Here is a 21,913-nt window from a genome sequence, read left to right on the forward strand (position 1 = left end):
AGCCTCGGCCTCCCAAAGTGTGGCATTACAGGCGTGAGCCACTGCACCCGGCCTAGCCTTGTAATATTAACAGTAACTGCCATTTGCGGTGTGCCTACTCTGTGTCACACTCCTTGCAGTTATTCCATTTAGGGTAGAACAACATTATTCTAGTTTACAGATGAGAAAACTAAGGCCCCAGAGATTGATTTGCCCAAGCATCCAGCTGGCAGTGGAAGTGCCAGTTTCGTCCTGTGTAAAATGAGAGAAGTCAATCTACTGCCTACTGGCTTGTCAAGGGTCGCTTGAGATCGGACGACAGGAACCACAAAGAAGTGAGGCCGGGAATTTGCGGATCCACAGTAAAGCAAGTTTGTCTTTTTCCAGACGTGCATTAAGATTCCTTTTTCAAGTGTTCTAAAGCGCAGGCGCAGGCTGTTTTGCGGTTTCCTCCCGGCTTCTCTTGTGCAGGCCGGGGTCGCCCTCTGCCGACCCAGGGTGGGAGGGCGCTGAGTGAACGTTTCCGGGCCTGAGAGCGGGCGGAGATTTTTCTCGCCTGTAGAGGGCGCAGGTCGGCGTGCAGAGTAACCCACTCTAGCTGTCCCTTCTTTAAGCACTTCCTGTCCGTTCTCTATGATCCATCCAGTTGTGACTTGATTTGTTCCTCAAATTTTCAATTTCCCGTAAACAAAGGGGACGCGCACTGACCCGGAAATGAAAGCCGGAAGCCGGCCCGAGTAGCTCTGATCGCCGGCCGTGAGGTCCTGGGTAAGCTATAGCCATGGCTGTGGCTGTAGCCATGGCGGGAGCCATAGTCGGGTCGGAGCCGGGCCCCGCGGAAGAACTTGCCAAACTCGAGTACCTGTCTTTGGTGTCAAAGGTTTGCACTGAGCTGGACAATCACTTGGGGATCAACGACAAGGACCTTGGTGAGCCCGGGAAGGTCCCTGTGGCCTCAGTTTGGGATTGAGGGAAGCGGAAGGAGAAAGGTGGTTGGTGGACAGAAAGTATGTTCGTATGAGTCTGTCTCTCTCTGTCGCAGACACCCGGACCCAGGGTACCCGCTGCCGTGGCCTCGACTTGAGAGACCTCAAGAAACTTTAGAAACTTTTCCAGAGCTGTCAGTGAAGTCCGGGGCGATCATCTCTGCTTGATTGTTTTTTGTGGGTTTTTTTTCAGCCTCAATTAAACATGTTTAACAACAACAACAGCATCAGGTGCTGCGATGACGATGATGATGGCTGACGTTTATTGGGTGCTCACTGTGTGCTAGATGCGATGCTCAGCTCCTTATTGACATTTGTCTTATTTGGTCTTCACGCCACTCTGTGACATAGCAGTCAGCGTCTCTGCTTTTAACTGTGTTCTTTGACCGTTCATTCTGTACTCTTTTTTGAGACAGGGCCTCGCTCTGTCGCCCAGGCTGGAGTGCAGTGGCACGATCTCGGCTCACTGCAGCCTCCACCTCCTGGGCTCAAGCAATCCTCCCACCTCAGCCTCCCGAGTAGCTGGGACTACAGGCGCGCGCCACCAAGCTCACTAATTTTTAAATTTTTTGTAGAGACAGGGGTCTCACTGTATTGCCCAGGCTGGTCTCAAACTTATGGGCTCAAGCAGTCCTCTTGCCTCGGCCTCCCAAAGTGCTGGGATTACAGGAGTGAGCCATTGGGTCCTGTACTATGTCTTAAACACCAGTCACTAGATGTTTTGGGGCAAACTACATCTGGGGAACCCAAACTGAGGAATTAGAAAAGTTTAGGGTCCTAGAGCTAAGGCCATAGACAGATGAAGCCCTTATTAAACGTAAAGAGGATGGATGGGATGAAGGGCAACCAATGGAGGGATTGACCTTTGGTAAGTACAGCATTTCTTCCTCAGTTGTAACAGGAGCGAGGACAGAGAATATAGTTGCAGATTCAGATGAGTTTAGAGATTGGTGGTAGGAAGATGAGTGAGAGAGTTTCAGCCCACTCTTCAGTTTTCTAAATGAAGATGAAATCATCAATTGGAGGGATGGAAGGGAAGGGACCGGTGACAGGAGGAACCGGGTTAGGAAAGTTAGACGAGTGACCTTTGGTAAGATTCATAGTTTCTCTGAAGCTGTTTTTCTCATCTGTGAAGTGGGACAATGTCTTCACAGGGTCTTAGGAAGATGCCCGAAAGTATGATGCCAGTATATTTTTGTTTACTTTTTTCTCTTGCCTCCCAGGCAAGATGTGTCTGTCATATGTAATTTTTCCGCAGTATTCTTCTCTTTCAGTTAATAATGAGGTGATAATTTTGTCGGTTTTGCTATCTTGTTAATATGTTTCCTTTTTTCAGCAAATATTGAGCTGGGGGCTAGGCATACCACAGAGAAAGACAGATTTCTGCTTTCAGGGAGCTTACTTTTCTCTCTGTTTTCGTTTTAACTCCTAATACCTTGGCCTTTTAGAGGAAACAAAAAAGTTATTGACATCTTCCAGTGTTTGTTTTGATGTTCACTTCATTTACGTACAAAAATAGAGCAAGGTATAAACTCCGTATTCTTTTAATTTATATATAGCTAAAGATCTCAATTAATTTGCAGAAAACCCACAAATATGCTTTTTCTGTTAAATACAGAATTATAAAACCAGTAACATTAAAAGTACTAACATTGGCCGGGTGCAGTGGCTCATGCCTGTAATCCCAGCACTTTGGAAGGCCAAGATAGGCCGATCACCTGAGGTCAGGAGTTTGAGACCAGCCTGGCCAACATGGTGAAACCCTATTTCTACTAAAAAAAAAAAAAAAAAATTACAAAAATTAGCTGGCCGTGGTGGTGGGTGCCTGTAATCCCAGCTACTCAGGAGGCTGAGAAAACAATCGCTTGAACTCAGGAGACGGAGGTTGCAGTGAGCCGAAATTGCGTCATTGCACTCCAGCCTGGACGACAAGAGCAAGACTTTATCTCAAAAAAAAAAAAAAAAAGTACTAATATTGGTTTAATGTGATAGACTGTTTTTTGTTGAAACTAAATTGGCAGAGTTGGGTTTAATAACAGAAAGGCATATATTTGCTTCTTTTATGTTTTGTTTGCTGACTTGATTCTTTTGCTTTTGACCCTGATGAATGACTTACTAATTTATGTATTTAATTTTTGGGGGAGTTGAGATAGTAGAGTTTCCGATGAATGCTGGAAAACCTGCTAGACAAATTCTGAAAGAGCTGTAATACTGGATTATCATTTAAATTAATGTTATTTTTACTGTTTTCACCAATGAATTTTTTTAAACTATGAATTAATTTTTTATAATGGATTCAGTTAATTTAATGATTCCCCTGTATAATTGTGAAAACTAAAAATACTGATTAATGGGACCAGGCACAGTGGCTCACACCTGTAATCCCAGCACTTTGGGAGGCCGAGGCGGGTGGATCACGAGGTCAGGAGTTCAAGACCAGAGCCTGACCAACATGGTGAAACCCTGTCTCTACTAAAAATACAAAAATTAGCCGGGCATGGTGGCGCACACCTGTAATCCCAGCTACTCAGGAGGCTGAGGCAGGAGAATCGCTTGAACCTGGGTGGCGGAGGTTGCAGTGAGAGGATCGTGCCACTGCACTCCAGCCTGAGTGACAGAGCAAGACTGTCTCAAAAAAAAAAAAAAGGCCAGGCGCGGTGGCTCAAGCCTGTAATCCCAGCACTTTGGGAGGCCAAGACGGGCGCGTCACGAGGTCAGGAGATCGAGACCATCCTGGCTAACACGGTGAAACCCCGGCTCTACTAAAAAATACAAAAACCTAGCCGGGCGAGGTGGCAGGTGCCTGTAGTCCCAGCTACTTGGGAGGCTGAGGCAGGAGGATGGCATAAACCCGGGAGGCGGAGCTTGCAGTGAGCTGAGATCCAGCCACTGCACCCCGGCCTGGGCGACAAAGCGAGACTCCGTCTCAAAAAAAAAAACAAACAAAAAAAAACTGATTACTGATGGCTGGCAGTGTGAATGTGCTGCTGACTGCTTTGGGAGGGGCTCTTTTGAGCACGACATGCCTAGCACCATGGGACTTAGTTCTCCCTCCACATTTCTTGAAAGAATATGGGCTCTGAAGTTAGATTGCCTGGATTTTATTCCTAGCTCCCCCTAGTTATTATTGGGTAGGTCAGTGTCTCAAACTGTCAGCTTCCTCATTGTAAAACGGACAGTAGTAGCACCTACTTGTGAGGGTTGTTTTGGGGATCATGAAGTAACCCATAAAAAGTACTTAGCATAGTGCCTGGCACATGGTAATGTTCAAAAAGTATTAACCATTGACAATGTTACTAACTTATTATGCATAAGATGTGTTCATGTAGCCTGATGGCATTTGGCTTTCCCTTCATCAGAAAGATAAAGGCAAATTCCAGGATGGAAATTGTATGGTAGTACTACTTTATGAGTTAGTCATCTAGATTTTTCATGTTATTTATTCATTTACTTTTTTAGGATTAGTATTCAAATGAAAGCATTACAATTTTTTTGTGGGTCTCAGAGTATGAGGCTTATTATCTCAGTCTCCTCCTGAGTAGCTAGGACTACACATGCACACCACCACCACCAGCTGATTTTTGTATTTTTTGTAGAAATGGGGTTTTGCCATGTTGCCCAGGATGGTCTTGATCTACTGGGCTCAGGCAATCTGCCCACCACGACCTCCCAAAGTGCTGGGATTGCAGGCGTGAGCCACTGTCTGAAAGTCGCTTAATTAATAAATAGCTCTAATATTAGAAGTTTCAAGAACTACGCCGGGCACAGTGGCTCATGCCTGTAATCCCAGCACTTTGGGAGGCTGAGGCAGGAGGATTACCTGAGGTCAGGAGTTCAAGACCAGCCTGGCCAATGTGGCAAAACCCCATCTCTATTAAAAATACAAAAATTAGCCAGGCATGGTGGAGGGCACCTGTGATCCCAGATACTCGGGAGGCTGAGACAGCAGAATTGCTAGCTGGGCACGGTGGCTCATGCCTGTAATCCCAGTACTTTGGGAGGCTGAGGCAGGCAAATCACAAGTTCAGGAATTCGAGACCAGCCTGGCCAATATGGTGAAATCCTCTCTGTACTAAAAATATAAAAATTAGCCGGGTGTGGTGGCGCACGCTCGTAGCCCCAGCTACTCGGGAGGCTGAGGTAGAAGAATCGCTTGAACTCAGGAGGCAGAGGTTGCAGTGAGCCAGGATCACGCCACTCCACTCCATCCTGGGTGACAGAGCGAGACTCCCTCTCAAAAAAAAAGTTTCAAGAACTAGTCAGGTATGCCGAGCGCAAGTCTTATGCCTCCAATCCCAGCACTTTGGGAGGCTGAGGTGGGCAGATCACAAGGCCAGGAGATCGAGACCATCCTAGCTAACATGGTGAACCCCTGTCTCTACTGAAAATACAAAAAATTAGCCAGGCGTGGTGGCGGGTGCCTGTAGTCCCAGCTACTCAGGAGGCTGAGGCAGGAGAATGGCGTGAACCCAGGAGGCAGAGGTTGCAGTGAGCCGAGATCGTGCCACTGCACTCCAGCCTGGGCGACAAAGCAAGACTCTGTCTCAAAAAAAAAAAAAAAAAAAAGAATTAGGCAGATTTGTGGAAAAAAATTTGGGGGAAAAGTAAGTCTTTCATCAATGTGGAGATTGTACCACCCAGCAGCTGCCTGCTGTCACATACAGATTGGGTCTGTCCTTCTGTTGTGTGCCGGGCTACATTGAGCCATTTTATAGTAATGTCTTCCTTTCATTTGTATAAATTCACTAGAACACGCGTGGATAATTTCAGCAGTCTAGATTTTCTCTCGTTTTCTTTTTTGTTTTGTTTTGTTTTTGTTTTTTGTTTTTTTGAGACGGAGTCTCACTCTGTTACCCAGGCTGGAGTGCAGTGGCACAATCCCGGCTCACTGCAACCTCTGCCTCCTAGGTTCAAGTGATTCTCCTGCCCCAGCCTCCCAAGTAGCTGGGATTACAGGCGCCTGCCACCACACCCAGCTAATTTTTGTATTTTTAGTAGAGACGGGGTTTCACTGTGTTAGCCAGGCTCATCTCAAGTGATCCACCCACCTTGGCCTCCCAGAGTGTTGGGATTACAGGCATGGGCCACTGCACCTGGCCAGATTTTCTCTCTTTACCCTTATCAGATGGTGGTCTTTGTTTTTTATGACTGTTGGATAACCTAATTAGTTTTGTTTTTACCATACTTAAAACTGATTTCTTGCTCATGTCTCTTCTTTTCTGAATTCTGTTTCTTATTTGCAGCTGAATTTGTGATCAGTCTTGCTGAGAAAAATACCACCTTTGATACTTTTAAGGCTTCCCTCGTCAAAAATGGTGCAGAATTTACGGTATGTATATCTGGAGAAGACAATCTGTAGATATTAATGTTTTAATTTATGGGGTTTTTTTTTGAGACAGAGACTTGCTGTGTTGCCCAGGCTGGAGTGCAGTGGCGTGATCTCAGCTCACTGCAACCTCCGTCTCCCGGGTTCATACCATTCTTTTGCCTTAGCCTCCCAAGTAGCTGGGACTGCAGGCGCCCACCACTACGCCCGTCTAATTTTTTGTATTTTTAATAGAGACAGAGTTTCACCGTGTTAGCCAGGATGGTCTTGATCTCCTGACCTTGTGATCCGCCCGCCTTGACCGCCCAAAGTGCTGGGATTACATAATTTATGTTTTAATGTCACTATTGAATTTAAATTTTGATAGGATTTAATATAGGAGTTTGATATAGGAAGGAGACAATTTTATACGTATCAATTAAATAAGCCATTAAGTGTGTAATGTTTTCATGCCATTAGGTAGGGGTAATGTAACCAGATTTTCTGTGATACCTCTCTAGGAAAACAGGGCAGGATTTTCATCATTAAGTTTTTGTAGGTATTTACATTCTTGTTCTGTAAGTCAGGAAGTTGGAAAGGAGTTTTGGGGGTAGTTCTAAACCTTGTGAAATAAAATGGTTGCAGGGAGCCTAATAACTTTTCTCCCCAAAGAGTCCTAAGTATCGGCTTTCTCTGAAGCTGCTATGCTAGGTTCATGCTACACCAGGTTGATACTCTCTGTTTCATTTATTCCAATTAGCTAAATTCCAGTGCATAACCACCCTTCTCTAAAGGACATTCTTTGCCTTTTCCTTTTTCAAAGTGTATTTAAGCACTGGTACAGGAGCTGACCATTTTTGTTCTTGTTTCTTTTCAAAGGATTCTCTTATTAGTAACTTGCTGCGTCTCATACAAACCATGCGGCCTCCAGTGAAGCCTTCCACTAGCAAAGGTAAGCAGAGCTTCCAGCTGAGCTTAGCTTCTAGAATGGTGTAGATTTTGAACATCCTGTAAATTGCATTTGTTTTCCTCTCAGCAGTTGCTGAGCAAGTAAATGTTCCAGTAAGATTTTTCAAATGGGCTGGGCGTAGTGGCTCACTGCTGGAATCCCAGCACTCTGGGAGACCAAGGTGGGAGGATCACTTGAGCCCAGGAGTTTTAGACTAGCCTGAGCAACATAGAGATACTTCATCACTACAAAAAAAATTTAAAAATTAACCAAGCATGATGGCGTGCCTCTGTAGTTCCAGCTACTTGGGAGGCTAAGGAAGGAGGGTTGCTTGAGTCCAAAAGGGTGAAGCTGCAGTGAGCCATAGTTGCACCACTGTACTTCAGCCTGAATGACAGAGGTTTTTTCCCCCTGTTTCAAGGGGAAAAAAAGTTTCAAGCGACTTAAGACAAAATCAAAAAGATAAGACATAACCAAATGAGTATTGCTACACTCCTCTCTCTGCTACATTTTGAGATAGTTTGTGATCGATGTATTTAGAAAATTAAATTACATTTATAGTAACAGGTACGATTAATATATAGCAAAATGCCATGTTCTGTTTCGGTTTGATACAAATCTAATGTTGAAGTTATTTTGTTAATCATTAATAATATTAAATATATCTTTTTTTTTTTTAACCCCTTCATGCTCTTTAATGAAACAAGATCCAGTTGTTAAACCTAAAACAGAAAAAGAAAAACTGAAGGAACTCTTCCCAGTCCTTTGCCAACCGGACAACCCTTCTGTTCGGGTACTGACACCATTTTGAGAATGTCTACTATAAATATATATTCCCAACCCCTTTTCTTTGTCTCATTAGTAATTTTATTAATTTTAAGTTTGCCTTTGTTGTAACTTATTTTTAAGAGTGAATGTGTTTGATCAGCCTGGGCGCGGTAGCTCAAGCCTGTAATCCCAGTACTTTGGGAGGCCGAGGTGGGTGGATCACGAGGTCAGGAGATCGAGACCATCCTGGCTAACATGGTGAAACCCCGTCTCTACTAAAAAATACAAAAAAACTAGCCGGGCGAGGTGGCGGGCGCCTGTAGTCCCAGCTACTTGGGAGGCTGAGGCAGGAGAATGGTGTAAACCCAGGAGGCGGAGCTTGCAGTGAGCCGAGATCTGGCCACTGCACTCCAGCCTGGGCGACAGAGCAAGACTCCGTCTCAAAATAAAAAGAAGAAAAAGAAAAAAAGAAAGTGTTTGATCACTCCCTGAGCATGTACTATGTATTGAACATGTTAAGGGGTTCTGAGAATGATATTCAAGGGAAATGAGATTGGGAATTTGGGGAAGTAGTGCTTAGGAATATGAAATAAGGTTCTGGAACAGATGCCAGATGTGTGAAATTAGATTTCTTTTTTTGCTCTATTACTTGTTAAGGGTCTAATTTTTAAAGCGTTTTGATTTTTAAATTTCATTTTAACAAATATTTATTGAGTACTTACTGTATGCCAAACACTGTTCTAAGTACCTGGGTAACAGCCGTGAACAGAACAGATAAGAGTTTCTGCCTTTGGAGATTATATCCTAATTTTGGGGTAGGGAGCAGAGCAGGAAATAAACATGTAAACATTCTGGTGGGGAGGAGATAGGCAATAAACAAACAAATAAGTATGTAACATAGCAGATAGCAATAAGGACTATGGAAAAACATTAAGCTGGAGTGGGGGGAGGGAGGCAGAGAGTGCAGAGGGAGAGTTGCTTTTTAAAATTTTTAACACCTGTTTTTATATAATCATCACTTGCATTCTTTCATGGCAGGGATGATTAATATCTTAACTGCCTTTCATAGAATTGTATTAAGGACAAAGGGGGTTTGTCAAATGTAGCAGTGATTCTCAAGAGCCTTCTTTCCATTTCTTCTGCATCTATCTTGAATCAAGCTGGAAATCTCTGCCCCTCTTCCGTTTCCCTCACATAGTGGTTAGTGATTTATAGATGTACCTGAGCTGATTCTTGAGTGGTTTTTTTCTTTCTCCTAACTTTGCTGGCCTCTACCTCTGCAGACCATGTTGGATGAAGATGATGTGAAAGTTGCTGTGGATGTCCTGAAAGAACTGGAAGCTTTAATGCCCAGTGCAGCAGTCCAAGAGAAGCAGAGAGATACTGAGCACCGGTTTGTCCTTAGTGTCCTGTCCTTTGGAAGTTTAGGATACTGTGACAGTTGAATTTTGTGGACCAGCCAAGCAAAATTTGGGGCAAGTTTACAGAATCTGGACTGGTCATATATCATATTGTTGGATCTATTTTCATTGCTTCTTGCTAAGTGTATCTAGCAAATGCTAGGATATTCAGAATATAGAAATCAGGGTTGAAAGAGGCTGAATATGTTTGTGGCTTGATTCTTTATTGGCTTATAGGGATGTCAGAGTTATTGAAACTAATTCAGCTCAAAACCTAGTGGGCACCTACCATGTGCATGGCACTGTATTGGGTACTTGGGGATGCAAAGATGAAATTGGATTGGTTTTTTTTTAAGACAGGTGCTTATTGATTTGTTAGGGACAGGACAAAGAAGAAGAAGCGGAGTCGAAGCCGAGATCGAGACCGAGATCGAGATCGAGACCGAGATAGGGAACGAAACCGAGAGAGAGACCACAAGCGGAGACACCGATCCCGCTCTCGATCACGTTCCAGGACCCGGGAGAGGAATAAAGCAAAGTCTAGATATCGGTCCAGGAGCAGGAGTCAGAGTCCCCCCAAAGACCGGAAGGACCGGGACAAATATGGAGAGCGGAATCTGGATAGATGGCGGGATAAGCATGTGGACCGCCCTCCTCCAGAAGAGCCCACCATTGGTGACATTTATAATGGCAAAGTTACCAGCATCATGCAGTTTGGTTGCTTTGTGCAGCTGGAAGGACTCAGGTAATGACTGGTGCTCTTCTATCCACACCAGTGATGGGCAGAATTTCTTTTATCACTGAGGATTTTCACATTCTAAAAAGTTACTTTGATTAATGACACTTTAGTCAAATCAGCCATACACGATTCTTAGAAATTGACTCTTTTGAAATGTTACAGAGCCTTTTATTCCTTTCTCTGTCTTCAGGAGATCTGTCCTTTGCTTGTTGGGACAGATAGAATTTGCTTCCACACCCCATGTCTCCCCATGGAGAGAGTGATAACACTATTTGATTGTTTGACCACCTTCATGGTACTTTTCTCTTGAGTTTGAGGCCATTTTCTTTTGTTAGTTCCAATAAGGGTAGAAATTGGTTGGGGGGTAGTATTTTTTATCATGTTCCAGATGTGTCTGACTCTCCCTCAGGAAGCGATGGGAAGGCCTGGTGCACATCTCTGAGCTCCGGCGGGAGGGTCGTGTGGCCAATGTAGCTGATGTGGTGAGCAAAGGCCAGAGGGTCAAAGTCAAAGTGCTCTCCTTCACTGGGACCAAGACCAGCCTGAGCATGAAGGTAAGTGAGATGGTCAGCCTTTTCTTACATCTGATGGCCAAGGGAATGGAAGAAGACAGCAAGTGAGCTGGCCTCCTTGTTTTTGTGCCTTAGGATGTGGATCAAGAGTCTGGAGAAGATCTAAACCCAAATAGACGGCGAAATCTTGTCGGGGAGACCAATGAGGAGACCTCAATGCGGAATCCTGATAGACCCACTCACCTGTCCCTTGTCAGTGCCCCTGAAGTAGAGGACGACTCACTGGAACGCAAGCGCCTCACCCGAATCTCTGACCCAGAGAAGTGGGAGATCAAACAGGTTGGGGCCATTAGTTTTCGTGGCCAGATAGTCATTCAGTATGTAGCATGGTGCTTAGGGCTGTGCCCTGGAGCACGATGGCCTGGGATAATTTTTGGCCACTGTATTTATCTGTTTTCACACTGCTGATAAAGACGTACCTGAGACTGGGCAATTTACTAAAGAAAGAGGTTTATTGGACTTAGAATTCCACGTGGTTGGGGAGGTCTCACAATCATGGAGGAAGGTGAAAGGCACATCTCACATGGCAATAGTCAAGAGAAGAGAGTTTGTGCAGGGAAATGCCCCCTCTTTTTTTTTTTTCGAGACGGAATCTCGCCCTGTCGCCCAGGCTGGAGTGCAGTGGCCGGATCTCAGCTCACTGCAAGCTCCACCTCCCGGGTTTTACGCCATTCTGCTGCCTCAGCCTCCCGAGTAGCTGGGACTACAGGCGCCCACCACCTCGCCTGGCTAGTTTTTTGTATTTTTTAGTAGAGACGGAGTTTCACCGTGTTAACCAGGATGGTCTCGATCTCCTGACTTCGTGATCCACCCGTCTCGGCCTCCCAAAGTGCTGGGATTACAGGCTTGAGCCACCGCGCCTGGCTGGAAATGCCCCTTTTTAAAACCATCAGATCTCATGAGACTTACTATCATGACAACAGTGTGGGAAAGAGCTGCCTCCATGATTCAGTTACCTTCCACTGGGTCCCTCCCACACATGTGAAAATTCAAGATGAGATTTGGGTGGGGGCACAGCCAAACCATGTCAGCCACTTACTAGCCGTGTAATCCTTAGCTAAGCTACTCTACCTCGTGCCTCAGTACCCTCATCTATAAAACAGGACCAGCGTTGGTGGTATGATGATTAAATGAGTTAATAAAGGTGAAAGTCGCTGGGCATGGTGGCTCACACCTGTCAGGAGTTCAAGACCAGCCTGACCAATGTGGTGAAACCCTGTCTACACTAAAACTACAAAAAATTAGGCGGGCGTCGTCGTGCGCACCTGTAATCCCAGCTACTCAGGATGCTGAGGCAAGAGAATTGCTTGAACCCGAGAGGCGGAGGTTACAGTGAGCTGAGATCATGCCACTGCACTCCAGCCTGGGTGACAGAACAAGACTCTGCCTCAAAAAGAAAAAAAAAAAAGTGAAACTCTTAGGTTAGTGCCTGGCATATGGTAATTACTATGTAAGTCTTCATTATTTTTTTCTTTTTTTTGAGACAGAGTCCTACTCTGTCACCCAGGCTGGAGGACAGTAGTGCGATCTCAGCTCACTGCAACCTCCGCCTCCTGGGTTCAAGCGATTCTTGTGCCTCAGCCTCTGAGTAGCTGGGATTACAGGCAACCACCACCACGCCGGCTAATTTTTTTGAATTTTTAGTAGAGACGGGATTTCACCATGTTGGCCAGGCTAGTCTTGAACTCCTGACCTCAGGTGATCCTCCCACCTCTGCCTCCCAAAGTGCTAGGATTACAGGCGTGAGCCACTGTGCCCAGCCTATTATTTTCATCTTTCTTCACTAAATATCATAACCGTGGTGTGTCAAGCACCATGCATAGCTAGGGCTATAAAGACGAATATGTCATGGTTCCTATGCTTAAGGAGCTCAAAGTCCAGCAGAGGAGACAGATCTAAACAAATAATTGTGAGGGGTTACGTATTTTTTACTTTATTTTTGAGACAGGTTCTTGCTTGCACTGTCGCCCAGGCTGGAGTGCATTGGCGTGACCATGGCTCACTGCAGTCTCAACCTTTCAGGCTCAAACCATCCTCCCACCTCAGCCTCCCAATTAGCTGAGACCCCAGGCACATGCCACCATGCCTGGCTAATTTTTAAATTTTTTGTAGAGACAGTCTTGCCGTGTTACTGGGGCTTATCTTAAACTCCTGGGCTTAGCCGGGCGTGGTGGCTCATGGCTGTAATCCCAGCACTTTGGGAGGCCAAGGCGGGCGGATCACGAGGTCAGGAGATCGAGACCATCCTGGCTAACACGGTGAAACCCCGTCTCTACTAAAAATACAAAAAATTAGCTGGGCGTGGTGGTGGGCGCCTGTAGTCCCAGCTACTCAGGAGGTTGAGGCAGGAGAATGGCGTGAACCTGGGAGGCGGAGCTTGCAGTGAGCCGAGAGCATGCCACTGCACTCCAGCCTGGGCGACAGAGCGAGACTCCAAGACTCCGTCTCAAAAAACAAACAAACAAAAAACTCCTGGGCTCCAAGTGATTCTCTTGTCTCAGCCTCCGAAAGTGTTGAGATTATAGGCATGAGCTGCTATGTCTGGCCTACATATTATATAATAAATGTACCAGAGTGCTGTGGAAACAAGGGAAGAGCAGATAACTCTTCTTGGAGATGATACTTTTGAGCTTATACTTTACAGCGCCATGTTGGAGAACCACCTCCCCAACCCTGGAACGGGACATAGGACATTTGAGGTCCTGACATCGTGGGTCAGAGGAGAAAAAAACTGGGTTTCTTACATGAAACCTCTGTAATTAACTCTCCTAGAAAAGAAGAGTTTTGGCTGGGCATGTGGCTGACACATGTAATCTCAGCACTTTGGGAGGCCAAGGCAGGAGGATTGCTTGAGGCCAGGAGTTTGAGACCAGCCTGGACAAATAGTGAGACCCTATTTCTAGAAAAAATTTAAAAATTAGCCAGGTATTATGGTGTGCGCCAGTAGTCTCACCTATTCAGGAGGCTGAGGTAGGAGGATTGGTTGAGCCCAGGAGTTTGAGGTGGCAGTGAGCTTTGATCAGGTCACTGCACTTCAGCCTAGGTGACAGAGCAAGATCTTGTCTCAAAAAAACAAAACAAAACAAAACAAAAAGAACAAAAAAAGTTTTGATCTTAGCAGGTTACAAATGCTGCCTTCTCTTCTTTGGCTAGATGATTGCTGCCAATGTCCTTTCCAAAGAAGAGTTTCCAGACTTTGATGAAGAGACTGGCATTCTCCCTAAGGTGGATGATGAGGAAGGTAACTAGTCCAGTTGGATTGAGAAGGATAATTGGCAAGTTGAGCCATTGGATTGGGTGATTTGCTTGTAGTTTAACCCAGTGGCTATTAATCACTTGTTCTTTGGATCTCACTACTCATCTCTCAAAAAAAAGGATCTCACCATGATGGAAGCAAGAAGTTCATTTTTCTGACAAGTGCTTATGTATTATTATACTTGTTGCTTATAATAATCTCTCGGCCAGGCGTGGTGGCTCATGCCTGTAATCCCAGCACTTTGGGAGGCCGAGGCCAGCAGATCACCTGAGCCCAGGTAAGCCTGGCCAAGGTGGTGAAACCCTGTCTCTACTAAAAAAATACAAAGATTAGCTGGGTGTAGTGGCGCACAGCTGTAGTCCCAGCTATTCAGGAGTCTGAGGCAGGAGAATTGCTTGAACCCAGGAGATGGAGGTTGCAGTGAGCTGAGATCACGCCACTGCATTCCAGCCTGAGTGACAGAGCGAGACTCTATCTATAAAAAAAAAAAAAGCTTTCAGGTTATAAAAAGTTATAATTGTATTTTTGGGTGTAAATTTGATCTCATATTCTTGGTAATTATTCTGAAAATCCTGGATCCACCTAGATTACCTCTGAGTTGCCCTGGAAACAACTTTTAACTCAGCCCATAATGACTTTTTTGAAATTATGAAGTCTTATAATAGAATTCTATAATTTAAATTATAATAGTAAGTGAGCACCAACGTGCTCGCCACCCAGCTTAAGAAGTAGAATTTTACAAGCACTTCTGAAGCCCTTATGTGCTCCCCTCTATTTAGATCTTCTTTCGTCCTCCTAGGAGTAACCACCATCTCATATTTGTGTTAATTACTCCCTTGCTTTTCTTTAGTTTTACTATCTACATATCTATTCCTAAACATTATGTTGTGTTGCCTATTTTTGAACTTAACTCATTTTTCTTTTTTTTTGACTTACATATTTTTTATATTTATGATGATATTTATAGTGGTATTTTATCCATTTTCATTGCTTTAGAGTATATATAAATTGTCTATAATTTATCCATTTTACTTTTGATGGACATATGAGTTGTTTCTTGGTTTTTGGTTAATCTTTGTGAATAATAGTATTTTGAAATTGCTATATTGTCTCTCAGTGCTTATGTGCAAAACATTATTTTTTTTTCCTAAATACATAGACTGGGTAGGCCAAGTGTCATGGCTCAGCCCTGTAATCCCAGCACTTTGGGAGGCTGACTGAGATGATAGGATTGCTTGAGTCTAGGAGTTTGAGACCAGCCCTGGCAACATAGCTATGCCCTATCTTTACAAAAAAAAAAAAATTAGCCAGGTATAGTGATATGTGCCTGTACTCCCAGCCATTGGGGAGGCTGAAGTGGGAAGGTTGCTTGAGCCTGGGAGGTCGAGGGTGTAGTGAGCCGTGGTCATGCTGCTGTGCTGTAGCCTGGGCAACAGAGGAAGACCCTGTCTTAAAAATTACTGGGTAGTAAGAAATGTGTGTGTTTGACTTTACTGGGCAGTTCCAAATTGTTTTCTATTGGTTTCTGTACCATTTATACTTCTGCCATAAGTGTAAGCAAGTTCCGCCTGGTGTTGTTCAATTGTCCAACTTAATTTTTTGCAAATTTATTATGGGTTAAAAATTATTCCATAATCAAAAAAAAATAAAAATAAATAAAAATTTAAAAAGCCGGGCGCGGTGGCTCAAGCCTATAATCCCAGCACTTTGGGAGGCCGAGACGGGTGGATCACGAGGTCAGGAGATCGAGACCATCCTGGCTAATACAGTGAAACCCCGTCTCTACTAAAAAATACAAAAAAATAGCCGGGCGAGGTGGCGGGCGCCTGTAGTCCCAGCTACTCAGGAGGCTGAGGCAGGAGAATGGCGCAAACCCGGGAGGCGGAGCTTGCAGTGAGCTGAGATCCGGCCACTGCACTCCAGCCTGGGCGACAGAGCAAGACTCCGTCTCAAAAAAAAATAAAAAAAAATAAAAAATAAAAAAGAATTATTCCATAATGAAGTTGGGTGGCAAATGCCTTAGTACCATTTAGAATGTCAGGAGAGTATTTTCTCACAGGTTTAACTTCTTTCGAAAGTAGGTCTGATCAGTTGTTGGACTGGAGCACAAATGCCCTAGAAATGGCTGGTGGTAGGGGGAATAGTCACCTAGGTTAGAGTTTTACTTGTATTGCCATCCTTTGACCTGGGAAGCTTTTTTTTTTTGAGACGGGGTTTCATTCTCGTTGCCCAGGCTGAAGTGCAGTAGCGCAGTCTTGGCTTACTGAAACCTCCGCCTCCTGGGTTCAAGTGATCCTCCTGCCTCAGCCTCCCAAGTAGCTGGGAGTACAGGTGTGTGCCATCATGCCCAGCTAATTTTTTTGTATTTTTAGTAGAGATGGGGTTTCACCATGTTGGCCAAGCTGGTCCGGAACTCCTGACCTCAGGTGATCCACCTACCTTGTCTCCCAAAGTGCTGGGATTACAGGTGAGAGCCACTGCACCCGGCCTTTTTTTTTTTTTTTTTTTTTTTTTAAAAGACAGAGTCTCACTCTGTCACCCAGGCTGGAGTGCAATGGCTTGATCTCAGCTCACTGCAACCTCTGCCTCCTGGGTGCAAGCTATTTTCCTGCCTTAGCCTCCCAAGTAGCTGGGACTACAGGTGCCCACCACCAAGCTGGGATAATTTTTGGATTTCTAGTAGAGATGGAGTTTCACTATGTTGACCAGGCTGATATCAAACTCTTGACCTCAAGTGATCCTCCTGCCTTGGCCTCCCAAAGTGCTGAAGTTACAGGCATGACCCCCACACCCCACCAGGGGAAGCTGTTTTTGATAAAGATTGTTGGTGTCTATGGAAATTAATTGTTTTGTTGAAAATTGTTATTCTCTCTTGTTTATGGCTAATTCTTCTTTTGGGGGGACTTTTAGATGAGGACCTTGAGATTGAATTGGTTGAGGAAGAGCCTCCATTCCTGAGAGGACACACTAAGCAAAGCATGGACATGAGCCCCATTAAAATCGTCAAGGTGAGAACTTCTGAACCTTCAACCTGGAAATGTCAAGTGGACTTCTTTTTCTAAAGTAACGGGTCAGGTTATTAGATCTGCGTAAGTAGAATTTAGGCCACATAAAGTATTATTGGCTGTTAGCCAGGGTCTAGAATAATTTTGTTTTAAATGGAGGTTGGGTTGGCTTTATTGCTTTTGCCTGTTTTATTCTTTTGTGCTCCTTTTGTGTATTTTGGGTGGAAGCAGAGATAGATAGGAATGCTTAATCTACCATCATTGCCTTTGTATGGTTTCCTTAGGTCTTGAATCTTGCAGATTTAAAGGCAATTTTGAAGAATTTACTTGAGCAGTTAGGGCTGGCCACCATAGAAAGCTGTAGCACTGGGTGTTGGGGAGGGCAGAGCTGTGAAGGGAATCTAAACCAGAATCTATAGAACGGTAAAAATTTTAGGTATGGAAAAGGGTATCTTAAAGGTCTCCCAGCCCAGCACATATGTAATGCTTGTAATCCACACATACGATTCTTCTGTAGTGTTCTTCTCATGTGGTCATCTCATAGCTGCATGACATTGTTAGTGACAGGGAATTCACCAGCCCTTAAGGAGGTACCTTTCATCATGAGATGAATCTGATCCCTACTTCTTCTTTAGGCAGACCTGAAACCTCGCTCACTGAAGTGTCCACATTGGTCTTAATTTTGGTTCCCGGGGTCATACAGAAAAATTCTTATCCCTTTCTTATGTCCTTCATACATTTAAAGGTAGCACATCATTCCTATCTCTTTTGGGATTCTCATTTTCAAACTAAACATTCAATTCCTTCAATGATTTATTATTGTCCTTGTTCATTTTATCTGAATGTGCTACGGTGTATCCATTTCTTTCGTATAGTCTGTTACACTGATAGGAACTTTATTCCAGATGTGTTCCCATGTTTTAGTTTACAGGGGCTTAACATCTACATTTTATTTCATGGACATTTAATCCCTGTCGTTTTTTCTTCTGTTGCACCAGAACCCAGATGGCTCCCTCTCCCAAGCAGCAATGATGCAGAGTGCCTTGGCCAAAGAAAGGCGGGAACTTAAGCAGGCCCAGCGGGAAGCTGAGATGGATTCTATTCCCATGGGACTCAACAAACACTGGGTTGACCCTCTGCCTGATGGTAGGACCCTTGGAGGGGTGTACGGACCTTGTTTAAAAATCTGAGCCTTCCAGAGCACAGGGAGGGGTCACTCCCAGCACACACTAAAAATTTATCCTTGGGTGGGGGGTGGTGGCTCATGCCTGTAATCCCAGCACTTTGGGAGGCCAAGACAGGTGGATCACCTGAGGTCAGGAGTTCAAGACCAAGCTGGCCAACATGGTGAAACCCCGCCTCTACTACAAAAATACAAAAATTAGCCGGGCGTGGTAGCATACATGTGTAATCCCAGCTACTCAGGAGGCTGAGGCAGGAGAATCGCTTGAACCCAGGGGTGGAAGTTGCAGTGAGCTGAGATCAGGCCAGTGTACTCCATCCTGGGTGATAGAATGACACTCCGTCTCAAAAAAATAATTTACCCTTGGTTTTTCACTTCAGTTAGAGCATGTTTGGTTTTTTTTCTTAAACACATGTTTAAAACCAAAAATGTTTTAATAGCCATGGTCAAATCATTAGACTGAGTTTTTCTTCTGAATAACTTTAAAAATTTTACTATAGCCGGGCACGGTGGTTCACACCTGTAATCCCAGCACTTTGGGAGACCAAGGCAGGTGGATCACGAGGTCAGGAAATCGAGACCATCCTGGCCAACATGGTGAAACCCCGTCTCTACTAAAAATACAAAAAATTATCCGGGCATGGTGGTGTATGCCTGTAGTCCCAGCTACTCAGGAGACTGAGGCAGGAGAATCGCTTGAACCCTGTAGGTGGAGGTTGTAGTGAGCTGAGATTGTGCCGCTGCACTCCAGCCTGGCGACAGAGTGAGACTCCATCTCAAAAAAAAAAAAAAATTTATTCTAGAGATAATACAGCTTTGAAACTTCCTTTTTCATATATTTTTTTGTGCAGAAATTTTAATTACTATATGTAGTCATAACAAATACTTACTAATTTAATTTGTGTTTGGCAATTGGAGATACAGATGTGAATTAAACAGATACGACCCCTGCTTTTAGACACTACAGCTTAGTCGGGGAAATTGATGTTAATTAAATAATTACCAAATAATTAAATTATGATCAGTGCTATGTGAAGAAGTACAGGCAGTGTAATTGACTGTGGTTGGTCACTTCCCTGGGGAAATTGAGACCCAAAGGATAAATGGGACTCAGTCTGTCAAGTGGGGGTGGGATGGAGGTTGGGAGGTGTGTTCCAGCCTGAGGAGTAGCCCGTGTTGGGTTTGTGGGGTGGGAAAGAAGGAACTGAAAGGAAGCCTGTGTGGATGGAATAGAGAGAGCAAGGGGCATTGGTAGGGGATGAGATAAGAGCATTGGACCAGGGCTTTGTAGGTGGCATTAGGAATCTGGGTTCAATTCTTACAGCACTGGGAGATGTTGAAAAGTTATTTTGTTGTTGCTGTTGTTTTTGGTTTTGAGATGGAGTTTTGCTCTTGTTGCCTAGGCTAGAGTGCAGTGGCATAATCTCGTCTCACTGCAACCTCCACCTCCCTGGTTCAAGCGATTCTCCTGCCTCAGCCTCCCAAGTAGCTGGGATTACAAGCATGCACCACCACGCCTAGCTAATTTTTTGTATTTTTAGTAGAGATGAGGTTTCTCCATGTTGGTCAGGCTGGTCTCGAACTCGCAACCTCAGGTGATCCACTCACCTCGACCTCCCAAATTGCTGAGATTACAAGATGCCACCGCATCTGGCCAGATGTTGAAAGTTCTCAGCTGGCACATGGTATGACCAGAGTTGCATTTCCAAAGGATGATTCAGGCTGCCCTGCAGAATGAGTTGGATGGGGCACATGTGATGATTTAGGAAGCTTTTCTAATAATTCAGAAGAGAGAGGATGGTGGCTTGAACATGGAGGTAGCAAAGAGGAGGGATGTACTTGAGAAAAGTGATTCGTTGAATGTGGGGTATCAGGAATGGTCAAAGATAACTTCCAGGTTTCTGGCATGAGCACTAGGATGAATGATGGGAACACCGGAGGAGAAATGGGTTTGTGGGGAAAGATGGTGAATTCCGTTTTGGACTTGTATCTGAGACAACTAGAGGACATCTTAGGTTGAGGTATCCAGTGTAGAATTGAGTATGAGAGCTCAGAATAGAGGTCTGGGCTGGAGACAGAAGTTTGAGAATTGTGTTAATTTAGATATCAGTTTGGCTGCATGTAATAAAGATTTAAATATTAGATTAGGTTCGACATGATGGCTCATGCCTGTAATTCCAACACTTTGGGAGGCTGAGGCTGGAAAATTGCTTGAGGCCAGGAGTTCAAGACCAGTCTGGGCAACCTAGTAAGACCTTGTCTCTTTTTTATTTTATTTTATTTTATTTTATTTTATTTTATTTTATTTTATTTTATGTTGTTAATGTTATGTATTTTATGTTATGTTATTTTATTTTATTTTGAGATGGAGTCTCACTGTGTTGCCCTAGCTGGAGTGCAGTGGCGCAGTCTCGGCTCACTGCAACCTCTGCCTCCCAGGTTCAAGCGATTCTCCTGCCTCAGCCTCCCAAGTAACTGGGACTACAGGCCCCCGCCACCATGCCCGAGTAATTTTTTTTGTATTTTTGGTAGAGACAGGGTTTCACATGTTGATCAGGCTGGTCTCGAACTCCTGACCTCCAGTGATCTTGCCCGCCTCAGCCTCCCAAAGTGCTGGGATTACTGGTGAGCCACCGTGCCCAGCCCTTGTCTCCATTTTAAAATTAAATTTTTAGAAACAACAAAAATAAAAACCAAAATATTAGATTTAAAGTAGAAGGTTGGAAATATTCATTCATTGTTTAACAATATCATCTTCCATTTCCTCAGAATAAACCCATTCATTCCCTTTTACCCTTTAGTGAAATGTTCTTCGTGACCCTCCTTTGACCTCTGCCAAAGCTCACTTATTTAGTTAGTAGGCACAAGTATTTTTTCATAGCCAGCTTTTGGCATCAAATTTGTAAAATGTTTGCATATTCTAGAGAGCCACTAAAATTCTGCTCATTTTTTTTTTGCTCCTCAAGCCACAATTCCAAGGTGAACCTTGAAAATATAAGCTAGGTCCGGGCAAGGTGGCTCACACCTGTAATCCCAGCACTTTGGGAGGCTGAGGTGGGCAGATCGCTTGAGTCCAGAAATTTGAAACCAGGCTGGGCAATGTGGTGAAACCCCGTCTCTGCAAAAAATACAAAAATTAGGCCGGGCGTGGTGGCTCAAGCCTGTAATCCCAGCAGTTGGGGAGGCTGGGGCAGGTGGATCACCTGAGGTCAGAAGTTTGAGACCAGCCTGGCCAACATAGTGAAACCCCATCTCTACTAAAAATAGAAAAATTAATAGACATGGTGGAGCGCAGCTGTAATCCCAGCTACTGGGGAGGCTGAGGCTGGAGAATCGCTTGAACCTAGGAGGTGGAGGTTGCAGTGAACCAAGATCACGCCATTGTACTCCAGCCTGGGCAACAAGAGCGAAACTCCATCTCAAAAAAAAAAAAAATTAGCCAGGTGTGGTGACATGCACGTGTAGTCCCAGCTACTCAGGAGGCTAACATGGGAGGATTGCTTGAGCCCAGGAGGTAGAGGTTGCTGAGCTGAGATCTCGCCACTGCACTCCAACCTGCTGGGAACCAGACCCTGTCAAAAAAAAGAAAAAATTAATCTGAGAGAAGCCAGGCACAACAGACCACAACAGAAATATCCAGAATAGGTAAACCCGTAGATATAGAAAGTAGACTAATGGTTGCCAAGGGGAAGGAAAAGGGAGGAATGGGGAGTAACTGCTAATGGGTACGGAGTTTTTTTGGGGATGATGAAAATGTTCTAAAATTAGATA

General features: G+C 44.5%; 1 protein-coding gene and 1 non-coding gene across 18 annotated transcripts in view; one reads left to right on the forward strand and one right to left on the reverse strand.

The window, feature by feature from the left end:
* DHX8 (DEAH-box helicase 8) overlaps positions 1–21,913 on the forward strand; it is a 94,625-nt gene that overhangs the window by 49,359 nt on the left and 23,353 nt on the right. For 4 of the 17 annotated variants that reach the window (XM_077971817.1, XM_015119815.3, XM_077971821.1 and 1 more), the window contains exons 1-11: positions 715–908; positions 6,209–6,294; positions 7,150–7,222; positions 7,927–8,012; positions 9,271–9,380; positions 9,767–10,132; positions 10,536–10,680; positions 10,774–10,977; positions 13,852–13,939; positions 16,865–16,962; positions 17,958–18,105. In XM_077971817.1, the coding sequence (XP_077827943.1) occupies positions 761–908; positions 6,209–6,294; positions 7,150–7,222; positions 7,927–8,012; positions 9,271–9,380; positions 9,767–10,132; positions 10,536–10,680; positions 10,774–10,977; positions 13,852–13,939; positions 16,865–16,962; positions 17,958–18,105 (1,552 nt within the window). In that variant the 5' untranslated portion in view covers positions 715–760. Of the gene's footprint in view, positions 1–714; positions 909–1,021; positions 1,143–6,208; positions 6,295–7,149; positions 7,223–7,926; positions 8,013–9,270; positions 9,463–9,766; positions 10,133–10,535; positions 10,681–10,773; positions 10,978–13,851; positions 13,940–16,864; positions 16,963–17,957; positions 18,125–21,913 lie in introns of those variants that run through there. The other 13 variants (XM_077971819.1, XM_077971824.1, XM_077971823.1 and 10 more) reach the window with 8 other exon arrangements.
* LOC114673278 (U7 small nuclear RNA) lies at positions 3,119–3,179 on the reverse strand. Its single transcript, XR_003724000.2, has one exon. It is a non-coding gene; the product is annotated as a U7 small nuclear RNA (small nuclear RNA).

The sequence above is a fragment of the Macaca mulatta genome, chromosome 16, assembly GCF_049350105.2.
Source record: "Macaca mulatta isolate MMU2019108-1 chromosome 16, T2T-MMU8v2.0, whole genome shotgun sequence".
Lineage (NCBI taxonomy): Eukaryota > Metazoa > Chordata > Mammalia > Primates > Cercopithecidae > Macaca > Macaca mulatta.